At 41.7% G+C, this 24352-nt stretch overlaps 1 protein-coding gene across 5 annotated transcripts in view; it reads left to right on the forward strand.

Moving 5' to 3' along the window:
- The window catches only part of robo3 (roundabout, axon guidance receptor, homolog 3 (Drosophila)), a 345220-nt gene that overhangs the window by 236780 nt on the left and 84088 nt on the right, over positions 1-24352 (forward strand). For all 5 annotated transcript variants that reach the window (XM_072238366.1, XM_072238370.1, XM_072238367.1 and 2 more), the window contains exons 10-11: positions 19330-19411; positions 22505-22673. In XM_072238366.1, coding sequence (XP_072094467.1) covers positions 19330-19411; positions 22505-22673 — 251 coding nt within the window. The remainder of the gene's footprint in view (positions 1-19329; positions 19412-22504; positions 22674-24352) is intronic.

The raw sequence follows: 24352 nt of genomic DNA on the forward strand, positions 1-24352 counted from the left end.
TTGGTGTTTCCATAGCAGGCTGCGATACAGCCAGTCAGTATACTCTCCACCACACACCGGTAGAAGTTTGTCAAAGTTTTAGGTGTTGTACTGAATCTCCGCAATCTCCTGAGGAAGTAGAGGCAGTAGAAAGTAATGTTACTCCTGAGGAACAACATTAACGATCCTTCAGTCTTTTATGGCTAACGAAGATACCTCCGTCTGGGCATCAGCTATCTTCTCCCTTGCTTCCATTAGCAACCAGTAGCCATCTGGTTCTGGATTTATCAACCCTTCTGCACCCCATAACATCTTACAGCTCAGCCTATTCCAGATTATCTACATCCCTCTTCTTGAAATCAGGCCGGCTGGTGGCATAGTGGCATCGGCGCCGGACTTCGGAGCGAAGGCTCCCGAGTTCGAATCCAGCTGGCTCCCTTGCACGCTTTCCATCCATGCTGAGTTGCTAGCTCGACCTCGTAAAAATAAGAAAGCCTGCTAAAAAAAACGCCATCATGATGGCGTCCTGATGACTCCACTCGGAGTTAAGGGCTTTCTTCTTCTTCTTTTTCTCTTGAAATCACTAGCTTCCAAGTCCTTTTTTTTGGTGAATACAGATGAAAAGTACTAATTTAGGACTTCCCCTACATCCCCGGGCTCCACACTTAGATTATGCCTTTTTTTCCTGAGGGGACCCATTCTTTCCCTAACTACCCTCGTGCTTCCAATACACTCATAGAATGTCTTGAGATCTTTCTTAGCCCTATTTGCCAAGGATATTTCACAACCCCTTTTTGCCTTCCTAGTTTTTTTGTTCTTGGGTTCTGTCCTACACCCTCTATATTCCTTAAGTAACCACCTTAATCCCAGTTGCTTAAACTGTACCTGCTGTGTTTCTCTTTTCTTCCTGATAAAATATTCAATATCCCCAGCTATGCTGTAGGAACCTCTGGCATAGGACCACTCTGAGTGGAGAAGGAGCATTCAGGATGGCACTTAGAACCTCAAGGTCATTTGCCAGATGAGCATAGACCTCCTGGAAAAAAAACATTGGAAGGAGTGCACTATCTCATAAACTGTCCACCTATATCCACCAACACTGGCCTCCGCTCAGCTTAGAGCCTACAATATCAGAGTGGAAGTACATCATTCTTGATCCCAAAGGATTGCCTAAGAGGTGTATGTGTTTCTCTGCACTAAGTCAGAATCATGAGGTCTTCTTTTTCCCCAATTCTGATGGAAGGTCTTTAAGTTGAGGCATTTGCGCTGTTTCTCTTTCCATGGATGCTGCCTGACCTGCTGAGTGTAGAAACATAGAAAAGCTACAACACAATACAGGCCCCTCGGCCCACAAAGCTGTGCCGAACATGTCCTTACCTTAGAAGTTACCCAGGGTTACCCATAGCCCTCTATTTTGCTGAGCTGCATGTACCTGTCCAGGAGTCTCTTAAAAGACCCTATCATTTCTGCCTCCACCACCGTCACCGGCAGCCCATTCCACCCCCTCACCGTCCTCTGCGTAAAAATCTCACCCCTGACATCTCCTCTGTACCTACTTCCAAGCACCTTAAAACTGTGCCCGTGTTAGCCATGATATTGTAAACACACAAGTGTTTACAAAATTTTCAGTTTTTATTCTGTTTGGTCAGCAACAGCTTTGACTTGTGTTCCTCAGCTTTCACATGTTGCTTTGTCAATTATCTCTCATTCTCCCTCTTTCTTTCTTTTTAATTGAATTCATTAATCTGTTAACTAGATTGCCTCACCCTCATCAAACCTCCACTCCACCCACTGAGTAGCTAAATAGTTTTTGCTCTTTTCCAGTGTTAGGCCTGAAATATTTCTCCTTCCCCCTGAATGATGAGGTTTTCTAACAATTTCTGTTTTGTTTTCAGATTTCTAGTATCAACAATAGTTTTGATTTGCAATGAATTTGAGCACAAGTTGAGTAAACATTAAATTCACTCTATAGTGACCCATCAACACTTCCAGGTTGAGACCTCCTTAGATTAGTCCCATGATAAAGTGACATAATGGATCAGAAATGTAGAAATTGCTGAACTCTCATGACAAACTGGTAGGCGCCACATTAAGGGAAGGATAAATCAAGCACGTTGTGTGTGATACTCCACTCCGGCAACTGGTTATGAAATGGTAGAGGAGAAACATAAAGGAAGAGCGAAAAAACACGTTACACATAGCAAATATTTTGTCCTTCATTTCTGGTTTATGAAGCTTTAATTCCTGTTGGCTAGATAGTGGAGGATTGCTTTAAATTCATGATGTTCGCTTAATCTTAACCCATTCTTTAGTTTTTTCTTGCTATATTTGTACCATGAGATCATCTGAATCTCTATTTACAGCTATCCAAATAAGAATTATCCAAATAATTAGAGAATGTGTATATGATTTGAAGTCTATTCAAAGAGATGAAAGGGTTATTCTGTGGGTGCAATTGTGTGTGTCAGTAAATTGTGGCGCAGAATACGAAAACTCCACATTTTGAATCAATCACTGTTTGGACTTAACATAGTTAGTCTTTATAAAATGATTCAATTTACTCTCCTTAGAGAGAATGTTTGCACAAACTTTGACCTTTTCCAGCATTATGAGATGGCAGAACGATGCCACCATCTTCGACTTTTAATCAGACAGTGTAGCAAATGACATTTTCTTATGACAGATGTTAATTTGTAATGGGGGCCAGAAGAGAGCCTATTTGTTGACCCCCTCATACTAAATAACAAAGGAGTGACAGTCCTGTGAAGTGACAGTCCAGGATCCTGGTGCAGAAATATGAACAATTCTTGGCCTACCTGAGTCTTAATGCATAATTTAATATATATTTTGTTTATACATTTCTGTGACATTAAAGTATACCAAATCTAATCAAATTATTAGAAAGAAAACTGCCATTTATATGATGCCTTTCACAAATGCAGAAATACAAAAGCACTTTGTGGTGATTTCTTTTTGATGTATAATCACTCTTAAATATAAATGCACATAAAAATGTAAAGATTAGTAGCAGAAGTGGGTCACTCGAGTCCATGAACTGTTTACTAAGATCCTGGCTGACTTGACCATAGTCTCAGCTCTGTATCCCCACTTACCTTATCAAAAATTTATCTAAGGTATTTTTGCCTTGAAAGCACACTGTTCATACAGCTAAGCTTCAAAGACATATGACTCTCTGCAATTAAAGAGCTACTAATTCTGGACATTCGCACAAGAGGAAACAGCTCCTCCTCATCTAATACTCATGAAGAACCCTCAGAAATCTTGTATGTTTAACTCACCCTCTCCCTCTGTTCTCAATACCAGTGGGTGTACATGTAGTTTGTGCAATCTTTCCTCATACGATAACTCGAGCTTTCAAGGCATCAGTCTGGTACAACTTTTCTGAACAGGTTCCAATGCATTTAACATCCTTCCTGAAATGTATACAGTACTCCAGATGTGGTCTTATAAATCGCCTACATAACTGAAACAAAACCTTCCTACTTTTAGATTCCATTCCCCCTGCCAATAAACAATAACATTATGTTAGCTTTCTCAGTTATTAGCTGCACATGCATGTACTCTGTCTTCATTATCCACTGAGTTACTATCCATAGATTAACATACTCATGAGGTTGGTTGTGTATTACTGGGAGAATTGGTAAATACTTCACATTTCTCCAGAGCCCTCTCTTACATTGTCCGCTGAATCTTGTTCACCACAAAATGGATTGCATCCTGTGCTGGCAACCATTGAGATTTCAACAGTGTGCAGCAAGGGGCAGACTGGTGTTAGGGTCAGGAATGCTGAGGTTAGAAGCGTGGTAAGGGTGTGGCTTGACTGGGGTATGGAATATGTGTGACCAGGAAGCCAGGAGCTGGAGTGTGAGTATCGGGCTTGCAACCACAGCGAGGGTCAGAAACAGTTGGAGTCTGGGATGTGGATAGATCAGTGGCTGAAGCTGGAAAATGGAGTCCTTTAACAAGGTGAAACAGTCATGGAAGTCTTATATCCATGCAAGTTGACCACTGTTGGACAACTAGAGAGCAGGCTATTCTAGACTGGGTTTTGAGCAATGAGAAAGGGTTAATTAGCAATCTTGTCGTGAGAGGCCCCTTGGGTAAGAGTGACCATAATATGGTGGAATTCTTCATTAAGATGGAGAGTGACATAGTTAATTCAGAAACAAAGGTTCTGAACTTAAAGAGGGGTAACTTTGAAGGTATGAGACGTGAATTAGCTAAGATAGACTGGCAAATGACACTTAAAGGATTGACGGTGGATATGCAATGGCAAGCATTTAAAGGTTGCATGGATGAACTACAACAATTGTTCATCCCAGTTTGGCAAAAGAATAAATCAAGGAAGGTAGTGCACCCGTGGCTGACAAGAGAAATTAGGGATAGTATCAATTCCAAAGAAGAAGCATACAAATTAGCCAGAGAAAGTGGATCACCTGAGGACTGGGAGAAATTCAGAGTTCAGCAGAGGAGGACAAAGGGCTTAATTAGGAAGGGGAAAAAAGATTATGAGAGAAAACTGGCAGGAAACATAAAAACGGACTGTAAAAGCTTTTATAGATATGTGAAAAGGAAAAGACTGGTAAAGACAAATGTAGGTCCCCTGCAGACAGAAACAGGTGAATTGATTATGGGGAGCAAGGACATGGCAGACCAATTGAATAATTACTTTGGTTCTGTCTTCACTAAGGAGGACATAAATAATCTTCCAGAAATAGTAGGGGACAGAGGGTCCAGTGAGATGGAGGAACTGAGCGAAATACATGTTAGTAGGGAAGTGGTGTTAGGTAAATTGAAGGGATTGAAGGCAGATAAATCCCCAGGGCCAGATGGTCTGCATCCCAGGGTGCTTAAGGAAGTAGCCCAAGAAATAGTGGATGCATTAGTGATAATTTTTCAAAACTCGTTAGATTCTGGACTAGTTCCTGAGGATTGGAGGGTGGCTAATGTAACTCCACTTTTTAAAAAAGGAGGGAGAGAGAAACCGGGGAATTATAGACCGGTTAGCCTAACGTCGGTGGTGGGGAAACTGCTGGAGTCAGTTATCAAGGATGTGATAACAGCACATTTGGAAAGCGGTGAAATGATTGGACAAAGTCAGCATGGATTTGTGAAAGGAAAATCATGTCTGACGAATCTCATAGAATTTTTTGAGGATGTAACTAGTAGAGTGGATAGGGGAGAACCAGTGGATGTGGTATATTTGGATTTTCAGAAGGCTTTTGACAAGGTCCCACACAGGAGATTAGTGTGCAAACTTAAAGCACACGGTATTGCGGGTAAGGTATTGGTGTGGGTGGAGAGTTGGTTAGCAGATAGGAAGCAAAGAATGGGAATAAACGGGACCTTTTCAGAATGGCAGGCGGTGACTAGTGGGGTACCGCAAGGCTCAGTGCTGGGACCTCAGTTGTTTACAATATATATTACTGACTTGGATGAGGGAATTAAATGCAGCATCTCCAAGTTTGCGGATGACACGAAGCTGGGTGGCAGTGTTAGCTGTGAGGAGGATGCTAAGAGGATGCAGGGTGACTTGGATAGGTTGGGTGAGTGGGCAAATTCATGGCAGATGCAATTTAATGTGGATAAATGTGAAGTTATCCACTTTGGTGGCAAAAATAAGAAAACAGATTATTATCTGAATGGTGGCCGATTAGGAAAAGGGGAGGTGCAACGAGACCTGGGTGTCATTATACACCAGTCATTGAAAGTGGGCATGCAGGTACAGCAGGCGGTGAAAAAGGCGAATGGTATACTGGCATTTATAGCGAGAGGATTCGAGTACAGGAGCAGGGAGGTACTACTGCAGTTGTACAAGGCCTTGGTGAGACCACACCTGGAGTATTGTGTGCAGTTTTGGTCCCCTAATCTGAGGAAAGACATCCTTGCCATAGAGGGAGTACAAAGAAGGTTCACCAGATTGATTCCTGGGATTGCAGGACTTTCATATGAAGAAAGACTGGATGAACTGGGCTTGTACTCGTTGGAATTTAGAAGATTGAGGGGGGATCTGATTGAAACGTATAAGATCCTAAAGGGATTGGACAGGCTAGATGCAGGAAGATTGTTCCCGATGTTGGGGAAGTCCAGAACGAGGGGCCACAGTTTGAGGATAGAGGGGAAGCCTTTTAGGACCGAGATTAGGAAAAACTTCTTCACACAGAGAGTGGTGAATCTGTGGAATTCTCTGCCACAGGAAACAGTTGAGGCCAGTTCATTGGCTATATTTAAGAGGGAGTTAGATATGGCCCTTGTGGCTATGGGGGTCAGGGGGTATGGAGGGAAGGCTGGGGCGGGGTTCTGAGTTGGATGATCAGCCATGATCATAATAAATGGCGGTGCAGGCTCGAAGGGCCGAATGGCCTACTCCTGCACCTATTTTCTATGTATGTTTCTATGTATAATAGCCAGTGGTCATTGACAGCAGCCATAGAAGTATCTGCAACTTTTTGTTATCTGTGAGGTCCATGCTCCTATTTCTGGTGCATACTGAGAACTTAGTATACTGGCCTTTTGTAAACAATGCACTAGGATACCCAGGTTCCACACCATCTCAGATCTGCATTCAGTAACCACTTCTTTTCCACTTTTCCTGCCAAAATGCATGACTTCACATTTTGCCACAGTATGTTCCACTTTCTAGATCTTTGCCCACACCTGTAAATGTTCTTTTGTAGCCTTTCTATATCCTCTTCATAAATTGCTTTCCCTCATTGTGTCATGAGTAAATTTAGTAACTGTACCACTGATGTGTTCGTAACATAAATTATAAATAGCTGAGGCCCCAACACCATTTTTTTTAGTACACCACTTATTACATATTGTCAACTAGATAACATAGAATATAGAGCATTGCAGCATAGTACAGGCCCTTCGGTGCACAATGTTGTGCCAATCTTTTAACCTACTCTATGATAAATCTTACCCTTCCCTCCTACGTAGCCCTCCATTTTTTTTTCATCATCAATTAACTTCTCCAAGAGTTTCTGTGACTTTTGCCAATCTTGAACTTAGATGATGTCCTGAGGAAACAAAGTACCCTATCAGGGCATATGGGCCAAATCCTCAAGAATTAATAATGCACTTCTGAAGACTAGCCTGCTAAAGTCATTGACAACCAGTTATTGCTAAGGAACTTGGATTCAATTTATGTGAGATATGATTTCATGTTTATTATGTTTGAATTAGTGGTTCCTCTCTGAAACAGTTTTTTTTTGCACAGGAGACATTAAGCACAGTACAGTAAGTATTAGAAAAAGGAAACAAAGGTGTAATGTGTTAACAAGATGTAAGTACAGATTACAATAATGAGATGAAACCCTTTTTTGCAATGTTTTTTCCCCAAAGCCTATGATGGAAATGAAACCCAGGTGGGGTGTAATGACTGGTATAGAATATTATGGGCAAAGTGTGTAATGGGGTGTGTAATGGGATATGTAATGAAGTGTGCAACTGGAGGAATACCACTTGATTTACTGATTGAACCAGAACATGTCTGCTTGCCTCATTTGGCAGTTATAGTCTTGCCTGTGATTCTGGAGGATGTACATTTAAACTACAGGCCTTTTGCACTGACCTAGGGCTACATTTTAATACACTTGTGAGTAAATGCCTTATTGTCAAAGGTGTTGCCCTTTGTAGGGGTAGGATGAGAGCTTCTGCTCTTTGGTTATTTCTTAGCTCAGGTTGACTATAAAGATATCCTGGTGTTAATAGATGAAGTGAGCTGACTCATTCTGGTTTTGTGTCCTATATCATCTCCTGACCTACACCACAAGACCAAACTGCATTAATTTTAAACCTGTCAGGTGAGGCAGATGACCTTGGGGCATGGACTTGTGCTTGGGACTGGGGTATTAGAGGCATAACAGAAACATGGTTAAGGGAGGGGCAGAACTAGTAGCTCAATGTTTCAGGGAATAGGTGCCACGTGCTTGATAGAGGTGGAGGTAGAGAAAAGGAGGGGGTTGTGCATTGGATTAAGGAGAACATCATGGCAGTACTTAGAGAGGAGGGGAATTAGAGGAACAAATGTAGGGAAATATTAATTAGCTATAAGAATAATTGGAGTGTAACAGAAGGTGATTCTACTTCCCTAATATTGACTGGGTCTGTCATGGTGCAAAGGGCTTGGATGGGGCAGAATTTGTTAAATATGCCCATGAAGGTTTTCTTAAACAGTATGTAGTTGGCCTTGCTAGAGAGGGATCAACACTTGACCTCCAGTTGGGGAATAAGGCTGGGCAAGTGACTGAAGTGTCACTGGGAAAGCACTTACGGAATCAGTGACCATAATTCTGTTAGATTTTAAGTAGTGCTGGGAAAAGATAGGACTGGATCACAAATTGAATTCCTGAATTGGAGCAAGGCAAATTTTGAAAATGTTAGACTAGAGGTTTCCAACCTGGGGTCCACGGCCCCCTCAGTTAATGGTAAGGCTCCATGGCATATAAAAAAAATGTTGGGGATCCCTTTCTTAGACAGACAGAGGCTGTTTACAGGCAAAGGGATGTCCGGAAAGTGGGAGGCTTTCAAAAGTGAGCTGGGGAAATATCCGGGACAGCATCTTGAATGAAGGGTAAAGCTGGCATGACTGGGGACCTTGGTTAATGGATCTGGGGTTGAGAGGGTGAACAGCTTTAAATTCCTCGGCGTAAACATCACCGAGGATCTCACGTGGTCTGTACATACCGGCTGTGTGGTGATAAAAGCCCAATAGCGCCACTTTCACCTCAGACGGTTGAAGAAGTTTGGTATTGGCCCCCAAATCCTAAGAACTTCCGACAGGGGCACAACTGAGAGCATCCTGTCTGGCTGCATCACTGCCTGGTATGGAAACTGTAGAGTCCCTCAATCACAGGACTCTGCAGAGAGTGGTGCGGACAGCCCAGCACATGTGTAGATGTGAACTTCCCACTATTCAGGACATTTACAAAGACCGGTGTGTAAAAAGGGCCCAAAGAATCATTGGGGATCTGAGTCACCCCAACCACAAACTGTTCCAGCTGCTACCAGTGCTATCATCTGGGAAATGGTACCACAGCCAGGGCCAGTAGGCTCCAGGACAGCTTCTTCCACCAGGCCATCAGACTGATTAATTCATACTGACACAACTGTATTTCTATGCTATATTGACTGTCCTGGTGTACATACTATTTATTATAAATTACTATAAATTGCACATTGCACATTTAGACGGAGATGTAACATAAAGATTTTTACGCCTCATGTATGTGAAGGATGTAAGTAATAAGTCAATTCAATTCATATTGAGTCTTTGGCCAAGGAAAAAAGGAAGCATATGCCACACATACGTAGATGGGATCAAACAAATTCCTTCAAATTCAAATTTAGATTTACTTCTTAAGATTTCCCTTAAGAGGGAAATCTAAATACTTAAGATTTCCCTTAAGAGGGAAATCTAAATACTTAAGATTTCCTCCCTTTTAAGTATACTCCTACATCTCTTTCCCTTTTGAAAAGAGATGTAGGAGTATACAAGAGGGAAATTGGGAGGACAAGAAGAATACATGAGATAGCTTTGATAGATAGAATGATGAGATTCCTAAGAGATTCTACAAGTATATGAAGAGTAAGACAGTAACTAGGGAAAGATGAGGTTATTTTGAGGATCATTGTGGTCATCTATATGTGAAGCCACAGGAGATGAATGAAATATGACCATAAGTTATAGTAGAGGAATTAAGCCATTTGGCTCACCATTTCATCATGGCTGATCCAATTTTCCTCTCAGCCTCAATCTCCTGCCTTCTCCCTGTATCTCCTCATGCCCTGACCAATCAAGAATCTATCAATCTCTGCCTTAAATATATAAAGACTTAGCCTCCACAGCTGCCTGTGGCAATGAATCCCACAGATTCACCACTCTCTGACTAAAGAAATTCCTCCTCATCTCCATTCTAAAAGGATGCTCCTCTATTCTGAGGCTGTGTCCTCTGGTCTTAGACTGTCCCACCAAAGGAAACACCCTCTCCACATCCACTCTATCAAGGCTTTTCGCCATTTGATAGGTTTTAATGAGGTCACCTCTGAATTCTAGTGATTACAGGCACAGAGCCATCAACCACTCTTTATACGACAGGCCATGCAATCCGGGAATCATTTTCATGAACCTCCTTTGAACCCTCTCCAGTTTCAGAGTGTCCTTCCTAAGATAAGGGGCTCAAAACTGCTCAAAATACTCCAAGTCAGGCATCACCAGTGCTTTATAAAGTCTCAGCATTACATCCATGCTTTTATATTTTCATCCTCTGGAAATGAATGCTAACATTGCATTTGCCTTTCTCACCACAGACTCAACTTGCAAATTAATATTAAGGGAATCCTGCACACAAGGACTCCCAAGTTCCCTTGCGCCTCAATTTTTTTTTGTATTTTCTCTCCATTTAGAAAAATAGTCAACCCTTTAATTTCTTCTACCAAGGTGCATGACCATACACTTCCCAACACTGTATTCCATCTGCCATTACTTGGCCCATTCTCCGAATCCATCTGTTCTTTTGTATCCTCGCTACTTCCTCAAAATTACTTGTCCCTCCACCTGTCTTCATATTGTCTGCAAACTTTGCAACAACGCCATCAATTCTATCATCTAAACTATTGACATATAGCATAAAAAGAATTGATCCCAACACAGACCCCTGTGGAGCACCACAAGTCATTGGCAGCCAACCCTTTATTCCCATCCTTTGCCTCCTGCCAGTCTGTCACTGCTTTATCCATGATAGAATCTTTCCTGTAATACCACGGGCTCATAACTTGTTAAGCAGCCTCATGTGTGGTACCTTGTCAAAGGACTTCTGAAAATCCAAGTACACAACATCAACCAATTAACCTTGTCTATCCTGCTTGCTATTTCTTCAAAGAATTCCAACAGATTTGTCAGGCAAGACTTTCCCTTGACGAAACCATGTTGACTACGGCCTATTTTATTATGTGTCTCCAAGTACCCTGAGACCGCATCCTAAATAATCAACTCCAACATCTTCCCAACCACTGAGCTCAGACTAACTGGCCTACAGTTTCCTTTCTTCTGCCTCTCTCCCTTCTTGAAGAGTGGAATGATGTTTGCAGATCTCCGGTCTTCCAGAATTTAGTGGTTCTTGAAAGATCATTACTCATCCCTCGGCAATCTCTTCAGCCACCTCTTTCAGAACCCTGGGGTGGTATGTTAAATAAAAGTTTCTCATCAGCATTTATCGTGGATAAGATCATAGAAGTGAAGGAATTAGGTAGTAATCTATTGGACAGGGGTCCGTGTTGGGGCCACTTCTTTTTACATTGTACATCAACGATTTGGAATATAGAATAGATGGCTTTGTGGCTAAGTTTGCTGATGATACGAAGATAGGTGGAGGGGCCGGTAGTGCTGAGGAAACGGAGAGTCTGCAGAGAGACTTGGGTAGATTGGAAGAATGGGCAAAGAAGTGGCAAATGAAATACGATGTTGGAAAGTGTATGCTTATGCACTTTGGCAGAAGAAATAAACGGGCAGACTATTATTTAAATTGGGAAAGAATTCAAAGTTCTGAGATGCAACGGAACTTGGGAGTCCTTGTACAGGATACCCTTAAGGTTAACCTCCAGGTTGAGTTGGTGGTGAAGAAGGTGAATGCAATGTTGGCATTCATTTCTAGAGGAATAGAGTATAGGAGCAGGGATGTTGATCTTGAGGCTCTATAAGGCGCTGGTGAGAACTCATTTGGAGTACTGTGGGCAGTTTTAGTCTCCTTATTTAAGAAAGGATGTGCTGACGTTGGAGAGGGTACAGAGAAGATTCACTAGGATGATTCCGGGAATGAGCTGGTTAACATATGAGGAACGTTTGTCTGCTCTTGGACTGTATTCCTTGGAGTTTAGAAGAATGAGGGGAGACCTCATAGAAACATTTTGAATGTTGAAAGACATGGACAGAGTGGATGTGGCAAAGTTGTTTCCCGTGATGGGGAGTCTAGTACGAGAGGGCGTGACTTAAGGATTGAAGGGCACCCATTCAGAACAGAAACGCAAAGAAATTTTTTTAGTCAGAGGGTGGTGAATCTATGGAATTTGTTGCCACGGGCAGCAGTGGAGGCCAAGTCATTGGGTGTATTTAAGGCAGAGATTGATAGGTATCTGAGTAGCCAGGGCATCAAAGGTTATGGGGGAGTGGGACTAAATGGGAGAATGGATCAGCTCATGATAAAATGGCGGAGCAGACTCGATAGGCCGAATGGCCGACTTCTGCTCCTTTGTCTTATGGTCTTATGGTCTAACATATTCAAATCAGAATGGAGGAGGCGCTGGTGGTCTTAAGGAATATTAAGTTGGGTAAATCCCTGGGCCTGATCAAGTAAATCACTAATATTGTGGGAAGCTGGGGAATAAATTGCAGGGCCCTGGCAGAGACATTTGCATCAGCTTTTGCCATGGATGAGGTACCAGAAGATTAGAGCATGGTTAATGGTGTGTTTTTTATTTAAGTATGGCTGCAAGAACAAGCCGGGGAACTATAGGCCAGTGATGGGAAGCTACTGGAGGGGATTCTGAGGGATGGAACTTGCCAGCATTTGGGTAGACAAGGAGTGATAAGGAAAAGTCAGCATCACTTTGTGTGGAAGTTCATGCCTCACAAATTTGATTGAGCTTTTTGAAGAGGTAATGAAGGTGATTAACAAGGCCATGTTTTAAAATGTTGTCTACATGGATTTTAAAGTTTTTCATTAGGTCTCACGCTGTACACTAGTCTGAAAGGTTAGAACACATAGGTTTTAGGATGACATAACCAACTGGATATAAAGCTGGCTTGGTGAATGGAGACAGATGGTGGTAATGGAAAGTTTTTTTTTCATATTGGAGGCCTGTGACCAGCAGCGCACCACAACGATCAGAGCTGGGCCTGAGTTGGAGTGAAAATGTTGTTAACATGGTTAGTAGGTTTATGGATAGCACCAAAATTATAGTGTAATGAACAGAGAGGAAGGCTATCTAAGATTACAACAGGATCTAGATGAACTGGGGAAGTGGGCCAATGAATAGCAGGTGGATTTTAACTTGGACAAGGGCAAGTTATATTTTATGGAGACAAGATTCTGCAGATGCTGAAAACCTTGACCAATGTACACAAAAGCTGGAGGAGCTCAGCAGGTCACGCAGCATCTCTGAAAGCTAAGAAAACAGTCAATGTTTTGGGTCAAGACCCTTCATCTGGACTCAGGAAAGGTCTCAGCCTGATGTGTCAACTGTTTATTTCCCTCCATGGATGCTGCCTGACCTGCAGAGTTCCTCCAGCTTTTGTGTGTGTTGTGAGTTGCATTTTTGGCGGTTAAACCAGCTCATGATTTGCATAGATAAGATGATCCTGGAGAGTGTTGTAAAACAGAAAGGCCTCGGACATAGGTACATAGTTCCTGAAAGTGGTAACACAGAAAGACAGGGTGGTGAAGAAAATGTTTGGCATGCTTTCCTTCATCAGCCAGGGCATTAAATACAGGCATTGAAACATTATGTTGCAACTGCTCAAGTCATTGGTGAGACCACACATGGAATATCATAAGACCATAAGATATGGGAGCAGAATTAGACCATTTGTCCTGTCGAGTCTGCTCCATCATTTCATCATGGCTGATCCATTTTCCCCCTCAGCCCCAATCTCCTGCCTTCTCCCCATATTCCTTCGTGCCCTGATTAATCAAGAACCTATGAACCTCTGCTTTAAATATACCCAATGGCCTGGCCTACGCAACCACCTGTGGCAACAAGTACCATAGATTCACCACTCTCCGGCTAAAGAAATTCCTCCTCATCTCCATTCTAAAAGGGTGCCCTTTTATTCTGAGGCTGTGTCCTCAGTTCTTAGACTCCCCCCACCATAGGAAACATCCTCTCCCCATCCACTCCATTGAGGCCTTTCAACATACAACAGGTTTCAATTAGGTCATTACTCATTCTTCTTAATTCCAGTGAGTACAAACCCAGAACCATCAAACGCTCGTCATATGATAAGCCTTTCAATCCTGGAATCATTTTCGTGAACCACCTTTGAACCCTCTCCAATGTCAGTACATCCTTTCATAGATATGGGGCCCAAAACTGCTCACAATACTTCAAGTTAGAACATTAAAAACGTAAGAAATAGGAGCAGGAGTGGGCCATCTGGCCCGTCAAGCCTGCTCTGCCATTCAATAAGGCCTCAACAGTGCTTTATAGAGCCTCAATATTACATATTCCAGTCCTCTTGAAATGAATGCTAGCATTGCATCTGCGAAGAAAAAGCATTTCAGGATGTATATTGTATACATTTCTCAGACGTTAAATTGAACCTTTGAACCTTCCTCAACACTGACTCAATCTGCAAATTACCTTTAGGGAATCCTGCACAAGGATTCCCAAGTCCCTTTGCACCTCAAATTTTTGAATTTTCTCCCCATTTAGAAAATAGTCTATCCTTTTATTTCAGAATCAGAATCAGAAACAGGTTTATTATCACTGGCATGTGATGTGAAATTTGTTAACTTAGCAGCAGCAGTTCAATGCAATACATAATCCAGCAGAGAGAGGAAAAAAAAAGAAAGTGCATGACTATACACTTCCCAACACTGTATTCCATCTGCCACTTCTTTGCCTATTCCCCTAATCTCTCTCAGTCCTTCTGTAGCCTTTCTGCTTCCACAAAACTACCTGGCTATCTTGGTATTGTCTGTAAACTTTGCCACAAAGCCATCAATTCCATCATCTAAGTCAATGACATATAACATAAAAAGAAGCGGTCCGAACACAGACCCCTGTGGAACTCCGCTCATCACCAGCAGCCAACCAGGAAAGGCTCCCTTTATTCACACTCTGTGCCTCCTGCCAACCAGCCACTGCTATATCCATGCTAGTATTATGCACAGTTCTTGTCACCCAGTTATAGGTAGGATGTAATTCAGCTGGAAATGGTGCAGAAAAGATTCACAGCGATCCGACTGGAACTGGAACGTTTTAAGTTATAAGGAGAGGCAAGATAGACTGGGATGTTTTTCAGGGGTTAAGGGGTGACATTATAGAGCTTTTTTAAAATCATGAGGTGAGTAGATATGGTGGTTTTCTTGGGGTTGGAGAGTTGAAAACTGAAGGATACTGATTTAGGTTGAAAGAGGAAAATTAAAGCTGAGGTATGTTTCTTGGTCAACATGGATAAATTGGGTGAAATGGCCTGTTTCTGTGCTGTCTGACTATGACTGTATGGCACAAGAAACATAAACTGATCGCCACTGGTCCTATTAGTGTTGGTATCAGTTTGTTGTTTGCAGAATGGACCTTGCTTACACTGATGAACAGTGGTCACCCTAATAATTCCCTTTGATGACGTTTCAATGAATTTACCATGGTCCCTGATGTATCTCTGTTTTCCTTTATGGTGCATGCTCTGCTAGATCAGTGCTTGATCCTTCCCAGCTCTCTAATTAGTTAAGCAAATTACCATTGACTTGAGCATTATTCACCATTTCAATTAATATTGCGGTTTTTGAGTTGATGGTGTGGCATTGTGTTGGGAAGGATGGCAGGAGTATTTTTGACTACAATCTCATAGTGAGATGGTGATAATGAAACGTCAGCATATTTTATCTTCCTCATTGTAAGTAAAATTGAGAAGGTATGTAATTCAGAGCACATATGTTAAATTAACGGGACTTTTTATATACAAACCCCATTTCCAGAAAAGTTGGGATGTTTTCCAAAATGCAATAAAAACAAAAATCTGTGATATGTTAATTCACGTTAACCTTTATTTAACTGACAAAAGTACAAAGAAAAGGTTTTCAATAGTTTTACTGACCAACTTAATTGTATTTTGTAAACATACACAAATTTAGAATTTGATGGCTGCAACACACTCAACAAAAGTTGGGACAGAGGCATGTTTACCATTGTGTTACATCACCTTTCCTTTTAATAACACTTTTTAATCGTTTTGGAACTGAGGATACTAATTGTAGTAGATTTGCAAGTGGAAATTTTGTCTATTCTTGCTTGATATAAGACTTCAGCTGCTCAACTGTCCGTGGTCTCCGTTGTCTGATTCTCCTCTTCATGATGCGCCATACATTTTCAATAGGAGATAGATCTGGACTGGCAGCAGGCCAGTCAAGCACACGCGCTCTGTGTCTACAAAGCCACACTGTTGTAGCCCGTGCAGAATGTGGTCTGGTATCGTCCTGCTGAAATAAGCATGAACGTCCTGGGAAGAGACGTCGCCTTGATGGCAACATATGTCTCTCTAAAATCCTAATATACGCCTCAGAGTCAATGGTACCTTCACATACATGCAACTCACCCATGCCGTGGGCACTGATGCACCCCCATACCATCACAGATGCTGGCTTTTGCACCTTTCGCTGATAACAATCTGGATGGTCGTTTTCATCTTTGGCACGGAGAACTCTTCGCCCATTTTTTCCGAAAACTAGCTGAAATATGGACTCATCTGAGCACAGCACACGGTTCCACAGTCTTTCGGTCCATCTGAGATGAGCTCGGGCCCAGAGAACTCGCCGGCGTTTCTGCATAGAGTTGATGTATGGCTTCCTCCTTGCGTAATACAGTTTCAAGTTGCATTTCTGGATGCAACGACGGACTGTGTTGAGTGACAATGGTTTTCTGAAGTACTCCTGAGCCCAGGTGGCTATAATTGTCACAGTAGCATGACAGTTTCTTAGGCAGTGCCGCATGAGGGCTCGAAGATCACGCGCATTCAACAGTGTTTTCCAACCTTGCCCTTTACGCACTGAGATGTCTCTGAATTCTCTGAATCTTTTCACAATATTATGTACTGTAGATGTTGAAAGATCTAAATTCTCTGCAATCTTGCGTTGAGAAATGCTCCTTTTGAGCTGACTAACAATTCTGTCACGAATTTTGGCACAAAGGGGTGAGCCACGACCCATTCTTGCTTGCAAAGATTGAGCCTTTGATGGACGCTACTTTTATACCCAGTCATGATACCTCACCTGCTACCAATTAGTCTGCTTAATGTGGAGTCTTCCAATCCGGTGTTACTTGAATATTCTGTGCACTTTTCAATCTTATTTTAACTCTGTCCCAACTTTTGTTGAGTGTGTCGCAGCCATCAAATTCTAAATTTGTGTATATTTACAAAATACAATTAAGTTGGTCAGTAAAACTATTGAAAATCTTTTCTTTGTACTTTTGTCAGTTAAATAAAGGTTCACGTGAATTAACATATCACAGATTTTTGTTTTTATTGCATTTTGGAAAACATCCCAACTTTTCTGGAAATGGGGTTTGTACTTATGATGCCCAGATGGAGGCTTTTCAGCCCCATACGCTTGTGCTGACATTTTGAAAGAGCCATTTAATTATTCTCCTTATCCAATTATTTATAAAACTTTAAGTGACTTGTATCTCATGACCTAAGGATGACAAAAATTCACCTTTGGACCAGTAGCTCCAAGGATCCAGTATCATAGAACCTGTCTATCATATACTGTTTCTGAATTTCACTGTTCAATTGATTCAAAATTCACCACACAGCTAAGTCATCATAACAGCCGGTAATGTTTATAAAGCGCATCAGCAGTCCATTAGCTAAGAAGCAGAATTTAATAAAACTGTGATACAGTGGAGCAGTAATAGTGCCATTGCCTCTCAGAGACAGGGATCAGAGTTCACTTCTGTCTGTGTGGAACTGAACATGTTGTGTATTATTTTGGACACTTCCGCTGGGTGCCACTTTCCACCCACATCCCAAGGATGAGCAGGGTGGTACATTCATTGCCCCACTGTAAATTCTTCCTAGTGTGTAGGTGGTGGTAGAGTCTGAGTGAAGTTGCTGAGAATGTGAAGAGAATGAAACTGATGTGGGATTAGTATCAGTGAATTGATGGTGGTCAGTGCAGTTTCTGTGGGCTGAAGGGCTTGTCTCCATGCTGTATTTCTCCCTGACTAAGTAGGTAGGAAAACTGAGAAAAAACAGTGAGTGAGATTAACAGGATTAGATCCCGAGTACATAATTATATTCCTGTTAGCTGCCAGCAAAATGTTGCTTCTCTTGGGTACCAGTCTGGTGTCATCTATTTTTTAAACAGCTGGAGCCAAATGATTTCCTTCTGTGCCATACTACTGTTTCTCTCTGGAAGCTGTTTAGTTCATGAGTAGCTGAACCTCTCGGACCAGGCGGCCCCACGTTCAGTCTCAGGCCAGATGACAGAATAAACTGGACTCTTAATCGCCCTGTCCCCACACCTCACATTGAGAGTTCGATTCATCTACTGAAAGAAGATGTGTGTAGAGGGCAGAATCAGGCTTGGCTGTGAATTCCCCTAGAGCCTCCTGAGGCTCAGTGCAAATCCCACTCTCCAATATGAACAATTAAGATGCGGTCAACCAATCAAAGGAAGAGGAGAAGACAGAGGACTATAACAGAGGACTGAAGGGGAAAGAAGTGAACAATGTTCCCAATTTTGTGATATTTTGAAAATTAAACTCAGTTTGTGTTATGGAAACTGAACATTGCTTGGAAGATAACTTATATCCACCCAAAATTCACATATATGTCAATAATTTCATTGATGTACCAACACAGGCTTAAGGCACAGCATCTCCTAATTTTCTAGAGCACACTGCTACTGCCAGATTTAACAGTGAGATTAATGGCATTAGGCCTCTCATTCTGTCTTAGACAGCAATGTGTGATCTTTCCATATCTTCTCCATAAAGTTTTATGTGAGAGATTTCCCATGCTTCTGCTCCACTACAGCTATTTACACCATCTCTCAACCAGCTTCTTTAATAAGCAGATCAAGCAGCGTCTGTAAAAAGAGCTGACATTTCAAGTGAATATTCTTTCAACCTGCTATCCTTGCCTCATTATTTCTTGCCCTCACCTTTCCCGTTCAACCTTGATAATCTGGCTATCATCCTTCCCTTCGCTTCCTACCTTGGTTCACTAGCATGAAACACTAAAAGTTCCTTAGGTCCAAGCATTTTCCAATTCTAACGAGGTCATTAATGTAAAAGCATAATCCATGAGCACATCTACTGAGCCAGTTCTACTGTTCAAATTGATCCTGGCTCCCTTGACTCATCTTGGGCTGTACCCCTTATTGTCTGTTTTCCTCTCCACTAATGCTGCCTAAATTGCTGAATGTATATATTGTTGTTACACCCCACTGGATGAAGTTTTGATTTGCATATGTAGAAGAGGTGAAATCTTCTGAACAAAATATTATCAGTTTATAGCACGCGTTGATGGTAGCCACTGTATAATCTAAATTCAATAGAGGAAAACTAAAACGCTTTCTAAATTGACTGTGCTTCTGTTGCCAGGTTAGCGACACTGGTATCTACATCTGTGTTGCCACAGGATCAAGTGGAGAGACTACCTGGAGTGGCTACCTTGAGGTGCAAGGTAAGATGCCATTAAGTCACATCACATCATCAAGGAAGCAAACAAAAGCAAGGGCAAGTTACTGGTCTTTGTTAATTAATTAGAATTAAAAGGTAACATGGAAATACAAGTTTTTTTAATCTTATATTCAAAGTGATTTTTGATGATGGTTGCTGAATGGGGCCGACAACAATGAGGAAAATTTGCAATTCAAATAAAAGCATTAATATAGGTTCATTTCCCCAGGTTCCTTCATCAGTGGGATATTGAAATTCCACATGAGCAATTTTAAACTAAGTCTAATAATATACAGTTACAAAGCTGAATTAATAATCTCGGAATGAGAGTTCACATCCTAGTGTGAAATCTGAATTCATTTAGAATATTTGGAAGCCATTAGCAGTGCAAATGATCTTGCACCTGTAAGACTTTAGAAATCCAAATGATTCCCTAGATATTCATGTAGGTGGGGAACTTGGTCTGGCCCATATGTGACTTCAGCCCCACGGCAACATGGCTGAGTTTGAAGCACAAGATCCTACAGATGCTGAAAGTCCAGAGTAACACACACAAAATTGCTGGAAGACCTCAACAGGTCATCGATGGAGAGGAATAAAGAGTTGACATTTTGGAACGAGACCCTTCATTGGGACTCAGTTTAAAACACCCTCTGACTGTTTAGCATTCTGCTTGTTTCTGTCAAATCATGAGGAAGCTCAAAAGTACTGCTGATTAATGGTGTCCTTGACATTGATTCCCACATCCTAAGCATATTTAAACATGTCTCATGGTCCTAATGATTGAGCTAAAAATCACTGACTAAAAGGGAGGGTGGATCTTAAGCAGTGGAGAGGAGGAGCTTAGATGTGGAGGATGGCAGAAGCTTGGGGGAAAGGCCAATACAAAGGAGGAGAGCTCAGTTTGACAATGCCAGCTCAGAATCACCTCCAGCTAAACTATTAATAAAGTTCCTGATAAATATCTAGGCTTTCCTTATAATTGTTTGCAAATGAACTCACATTCCGATAGATTACTGTCTACTCGATTTTCTGTGTCACAGCTTGACCTAGAATGAGGGAAGTTCAGTGTTTAAACAAACATCTTTGATTGCATTGGAGAAAATGATGGACTGTAAGTAATAAGTGAAGAGGATTGTGCATGTGGAGATTTAACGGGTAGCTGGCTACACTTGCTGCAGAGTGGAGCTTGTTAGCAAAGACAGTGATGCTTGCAGAAGGCAGCTACTGCCTTTGAGCCATTGTTCATGGGTGCAGTCTGAACATCCATCCCAGCAGTCCCAAGGTAACACAGCAGGCTCGAAGAAATAAACATTCAAGCTGAATCATCTGTGGAAGGACTTCAGAGTGCAAATTCAACAGAGCACCGCTTAGTGGATGCACAGGGCAGCAGATCAACCTTTAGCTTTAGGCTGTCAGCTGCAGTGAAGGCAGAATTTGCTGAATTCCCTCATGGATTTCTGTTCCTATTTGTATTTGTGTTTCTTTATTAGCCTGTAGCCCTTGTTGCTGTTATCTAAAATGGCCGTTTCTGCACCATTTGACCTTGAGTGGCAATGTAAACAAGATACAATTGGATCCAAGGGACATTGACTATATTTGATTGTGACATCCAGACTTTCTCTGGTTGTATAAGGAGAGATACAGGGGATCTTACAGAATACAGCTGATGGACATGCCTATGCTTCACTTTTACAAATACAAAAGAGCAGGATTAAAAACTTAACTTTGCATTTATGTGACACCGTTCAGGATGATCAATGTTGGAAGGAGTTTAACAGACCTTTTATTATTTGAATCAGATTTTTACAAGGCTACAGAGGAGATATTAGAGAAGTTGGGCCAGATGGGACTGATGCCTCGCTGTAATGAAACAATGAATGAACCAATCAACCAATAAACAAGTAGATAGAAAGATAAATAAATAAATGAGTGAATGAATGAATAAATAAATGTGTAGTCAAAGAAGTGAATTTTAGAATTTGAATGAAAAGAATTCATCAGCATGAGGGGCTTAGGAAGGTTTCCACAGCACAGGATGTGGTCAGCTGAAGGAAGGCTACCACTGAGGTTCAAAGGTTCATTTATTATCAAAGTATACAACTCTGAAATTATTCTTCTCCAGACAGCCACAAAACTAAGAAAGGAAAGAAAGGCAGCACAATCATCAAACCCCAAATCCCCTCTCCCCACACAAAAAAGCAAACAAAAACAGAACAGGCACATCAACCCCTAAATTCCTCCTCATGCACAAAAAAACAAGAAAGACCGTATGAAAAACACAGAATATAAAAACCAATAAAGTCTGATTTTTTAAAAAGTCTACAGTCCAAGTCCACATCCAAAACCTAGAAAGCCTGGGCAACACACTCCAGGCACAGCAGCAGGTTCTCCACTCCCACTGATGACTATGAGTTCAGAACTGGAAGACTCAGATATCTCTGAGACTATCTTGACTTTCTCATTTGTGTATTAACTTCCCTCTTTTCCCTTTGTTTCTATGAAAGTATGAACACATACGGTGTCACCCTCAAAGACAAGGTTCAAAATGCATGGTTGATTGATCACAGGATGAATTTCAGTAAAGTTACCTTCTTACAGACTGAAGCTTAGGCTGGTTGGGTCCATGAACAGGAATGATTCCTTAAGTCACTCTCCACAGCATCTTGATTAATCAATGGTCCATGTTACTGAATGTTTCAACATAATCAACAGGCTAATGGTTTATTCTTGTTCCCATGTTTCCTATCCCTCCAAATCACATAAGTCCAATGATTTCTAGCTTCTTACTGCTTTATGCCTCATTCTAAGGTGAGTTTTTCTTGTTCCATTCAATGGTGGACTCCTGATGTCCTACTTATGAGTGGACTTGTCACGTTCCAATCAATGGTGGGTGGGCTTGCTGAAGTCCAATTCATTAGTAAGCTTCCCATGTTGCGATCAGTGGTCGGCTCCTACCTTTTGATCTGAGGTTTTGCATTCTCTGTGCTTTTCCTTCCAGTGTATCATCCCTGCTGACATATTCTGGGTTGTGATACCTGTCTGTGTTTTAAAAAAAAAACAATGACAAGTGAAAATGTGTCTTGAATTTCTTCAGAAAATGGGAGCCCAACTCGTATCCTCTCCGCTGAACCTGACCTTCTGCCGGGCCCTCCCTCGAAGCCACTGATCACTGACGTCACTCGTAATAGTGTCACCTTGACATGGCAACCAAGCCAACACATCGGAGGCTCGGCGGTCACATCATACATCATCGAGGCATTTAGGTAAGGAGAAGAAAGAAAGCAGCTGGGAAAAGCAGGAATTAATATTGCACGGAGGTTTCATGTCCCTTTGGACAGCGCCAGGGTGTTATTTAGCAAGCGACAGCTCTCAGTGCCAATCGCGTACAGATTTATGAAGCTCACTCAGGTGGGGAATGTGTTTGTTCACAGAGAGAGATTTGCCTGTCACAGACATGACAAGAATAGCCTTGAATTACTGTCAGACATGTGCTGCACTAACAGGGAAAGGCTATGAGGCAGAACCAACATTGCTTCCCTGGGAAACAATTGATGACTGCATTAAAAGACCCTTGAAATCCATCATCAACATTGCTGAATAAAACAGCCAGCCTCTGCTTTATGGCTTGAGGTATTAATTTCACAGGAGGAGATAGAAGAACATTTCGATGGTTTGGGTAATTTACTTATTTGATATCTTCTGTCTCTCGGAGCTATTTCCATGCAGTGCACCTTCTCAACTTCTGCTCACTGCTCCCAGATTAGGAGATCTCAGACACTGGCTCAGAATGACGCTCGTTCTGTAACCTTCGTTCATTACAGCAACTCTCTGCCCAAGAAATGCTAAGAACCTCCGCTCCCTATGGGAGTACTGTCCTTGGACATTCTGGGTTCCAATATTTCACCAAAACATTGATTGTTGGTGTGGGAGTTGGAGCAATGAATTGTAGTAGGGTACCAGGTGGTGGGGATTATCACAGTTCAGCAGTAATGTGCTTAGCGAATGTTGAGCGATCATTAGGTATTGAGCAATGGGAGTTGATGTGATTTTTTTTCCCTACTTTGGATTGAGTACAGGCAATAGATTATTTTTCCCATCAGAAAAAAAATCATAGTTGAAAAAAATGTAAAATAAAAACAGTGGTGGAAACTGCAAGTCATGCAGCATCTGTGAAGAGAAAAAGAGCTATTATTTAGTATTAATCTCTCCACAGATGCTACCTGACCTATTGAGTATCACCAGCAAATTTTGTTTCTTCATTATTTTCAGATTTGCAGCATGTTTTTTTTCTCTCTATGAGGGAGATTGAAGCCTTGCTTTTCGCCTCAATTGAGAGCATTTTGAATTCTGCCAAGCAGCAGAACTTCTGCTCCTTCAGTGTCCTAGGAAGAGCCCAGTAGAGCCAATAATACTTCACAGTGCCAGAAACCAAGGTTTAATCCTGAGTTCTGGTGCTGTTTTTGTGGAATTTGCATGTTTTCCTTGCGATCAAGTGAGTTTCCTCCCAAATCCCAAAGATATTGGTAACTTAATTGGCCACTGCAAATTACCTGCATTGTGTCGGTAAGTGGTTGAATCTGAGGGGAGGTGATGAAAATATGGGGAGAATGAAAAATGGGGTTAGGATGAGTGTAAATGCATGGTTGATGGTCAATGTGGACAAAAGATTTATCTACGCGCTTTATCTTTCAGTGACTATGAAATGGGAGGAAATTAAAAAGAAGGCAGTCAGTGTCTGAAAGTGAGAGAGGATCTAGTAACCCCCACTAGAAATCATACCTAGGCGATAAATGCAAGATATTCTACAGATGCTGGAAATCCAGAGCAACACATACAAAACACTGGAGAAACTCAGCAGGTCAGGCAGCATCTCTGGAAAGGAATAAACAGTCAATGTTTTGGGCCAAGACTCTTCATCTGGACTGGAAAGAAAGGGGGAAGA

This window comes from Mobula birostris, chromosome 20 (assembly GCF_030028105.1).
Source record: "Mobula birostris isolate sMobBir1 chromosome 20, sMobBir1.hap1, whole genome shotgun sequence".
Classification (NCBI taxonomy): domain Eukaryota; kingdom Metazoa; phylum Chordata; class Chondrichthyes; order Myliobatiformes; family Myliobatidae; genus Mobula; species Mobula birostris.